Genomic DNA, 2,739 nt, shown 5'->3' with positions numbered 1-2,739 from the left:
CATTGCAAAATGACAATCTGACACCCCATAATGCCTGCATCAATTCATTTTAACAGTCAGAAAAACAATTACAGACTACTGATTTTAAGCTACTTTCACAGACACAAACAAAAATAACATTTAAAGAAATTTTAAATGAAATTGGTGGGCTGTGTTTTAAACGACTCAGCATGGAGCCTAATTCAAGACTATATTTAGTGCAATAGTATAACGACTGAAGAAGAAAACCAGGTGACGATGGTGGGGTTGGAATGCCCCTGAAGCAAGGGATGTGTAATTTGAAGTCACAGTCGTGGTTGAGTTTAGCATCAAGGTCACTGCAGTGATGCCAGTCTATTTCACTCCTCTGTCTCAGCCCTGGCTCGGTCCCAGCTTCCATCCGAGATGCAGAGGATGGAATGTCACGAAGCTAAATTGCTCTCAGCCTCCATTTGCAGCAACAGACAGTCACCGGCTGGATTTATTAAGTTCCTTCCTATCCGTTTCACCTTTCTGCAGTCAGGCAGTACTGCCGAAATCTCCCTTTGGCTCTGCAAATGTGAATGTGTCTGAATCCATTGTCCTTTTTACAGAGTTTTTTGATGCCCGTTGGCCGAAAGCTTTCCAGATTCGGGGTCTGTGGGGCTGTTTGACAGTTGCAATTTATCCAGACCTAGGCAGTGAGAGATAACACAAAAAATCTCATTAAAAGCCTCAGACTTTCATTTGAACAGGGGTATTGATGTCGTTTTCTCCCTTCAGTGCCTGTCTGTCGTCTTCTAACCCAATCCCACTCTGTGTATCAAACATCTAGAGCCTGTCACACAAAGTCTTTTAAGAACAGCCCAGTCCTGAGTCACATTTCTGCAGCACCATGAATCATAATGCAATTCCCCAAAATTTTGTCACCCAACATCTCACTATCTGAGAGTAGAAAAAAAAATCTCTTTCCAAGCAGTTTGGAGTTATCAGTCTTTAAAGCTAAACCTTTGCATAAACAAAATTAGGCTCAAACTGAAATATTCCAAAGCAGACATTTAGAAGGTCTCGCTCTATGACTGGTGGTAAAATTTAATTATTACAAACCAATGGAGAATAACAGAGAGATTTACCTAAGGCCTTAAGAAGCTCTTCTCGCACTGCTGAGGTGAACTTTCTCACAAGACAAAGAGTTGTCACAATGGCAAAAAGCAGGTTGTATGAAAGAACAATGTAAAAGTTTCCCAGCCAGTTGAATCTCCCAAAGTCTCCCAAAAGATCAAACCTGGTGATGCCTGTGAAGGACAAAAACACAACCAATAAGAAGGAAAGAAATAACATTTAGAATTGGAAAACACTACATTCTGCATGAAGACATGGAACTTTAAATGCATTTTTTTCTTCAGCTGACCAATTCAAGAAGTAACATCAAGTCGGAAAGGGTTAAAAGCTATTGGTTTAATTTTATATACATGTTGGGTAGACATAATTTGAGTTTAAATAAATTGAATTTTAACAGGAAATCAATTTAAAACCCAAAACAAGGATTTTTTTTCCCCCAAGTCTTTATCTATGACTCAGATTATAGTGGTAATAATGATTAGGTGTGACACTGTTAACACATAAATGAGCATATTTATAACACATCACATTAAACAAAGGATTAAATCACAAAGTGGTATGTTGAATTATAGACAGCTATATATACTGGTTGAAAATTTTGAGATATATATTTTTTAAAAGTGATGAATAAATAGTTTTTTTTATGGGTCCCTTGAAATGAATGTACAAAATATAATCCTACAGAATGTTTTGAAGCAGTACCAACAACAAACAATGATTTGGAGCATAAAAGTTCTACATTTTTTGCTATCGTCCCTGCGTGTTAGCGAAGCTACTTTCCATATCATTCTGGGATCAGGGTTTAATTTGAGCCAGATCCTGCAGGAACAGGCTCTGGGAACTCTCTTATTTTGACAGGGTGTGCTCCGGTAACGGTTTGCTCGGATCCGGTAACTCTCAGGTTTATTAATAATAAAAGTTATGAACAGATCTGACTGCCATGAACGAATAAAACCTATACTGGATATGTAAGTTGAAAATAATTACATAAACACTCATTTTAAACATAAAAGCCACTTACGAACTTCCTAATATTACATAAGACATGCTCCTTCAAATAAGCATTTCTGCATATACCCTTAAAAAATATCCCCTCCTAAAAGAACAGTCATGGGCAATTGAACTAAAAACACAAAATATAATTAAACAACACAACTAAACTGCAAACCAGTTTTACAGTTTAAGTGGGTCATTAATAAAATTTAGATTTTTTATTAAAATAAGAGAGAAATGTTTGATGGGTAATCACCTCACGTCTCAAAACAATGGCACCAATTTGTCAAAATCACAGCGATCAAAATGTCGAAAAGACAGTTCAATTTACTTTCATTAAAAAAAAAAAAGAGTCTTCTCATTGTACAACTAAATAGCCAAGAATTGAAGCACATGAAGGCAGTGGCAATGGAGATACTGGAGCAGGTGCGAGGATCCTTGAGAGAAGCAGAGCGTGCTCTATTCACACAAGGAGAGCTGTTGGTCAGGCTACTTCTTGACGCTCTCTAAAATAATTATTGAATCAGGTGTTTACAAATGTAGGTAAAAGTAGATGTTTAACAACCTGTTGAAATACACCAGAATGCAGGAAATGACATCTATTTTATTCAAAATTTTCCGGGAGAGGAATCCCCAGACAGAGACCCAAGCTCAGCACCCCCCCCC

General features: G+C 37.4%; 1 protein-coding gene across 1 annotated transcript in view; it reads right to left on the bottom strand.

The window, feature by feature from the left end:
• Positions 1–419: 419 nt before the first annotated feature.
• Positions 420–2,739, bottom strand: part of lmbr1 (limb development membrane protein 1) — a 44,197-nt gene continuing 41,877 nt past the window's right edge. The window contains exons 16-17 of the mRNA XM_037694105.1: positions 1,092–1,253; positions 420–652 (exon numbers count right to left, since the gene is read on the bottom strand). Coding sequence (XP_037550033.1) covers positions 567–652; positions 1,092–1,253 — 248 coding nt within the window. The 3' untranslated portion in view covers positions 420–566. The remainder of the gene's footprint in view (positions 653–1,091; positions 1,254–2,739) is intronic.

Source organism: Nematolebias whitei, chromosome 20, assembly GCF_014905685.2.
Source record: "Nematolebias whitei isolate Nwh7 chromosome 20, NemWhi1, whole genome shotgun sequence".
NCBI classification, from domain to species: domain Eukaryota; kingdom Metazoa; phylum Chordata; class Actinopteri; order Cyprinodontiformes; family Rivulidae; genus Nematolebias; species Nematolebias whitei.
The sequence above is the reverse complement of the archived record's forward strand: the minus strand, read 5'-3'. Positions and strand labels throughout refer to the sequence as shown.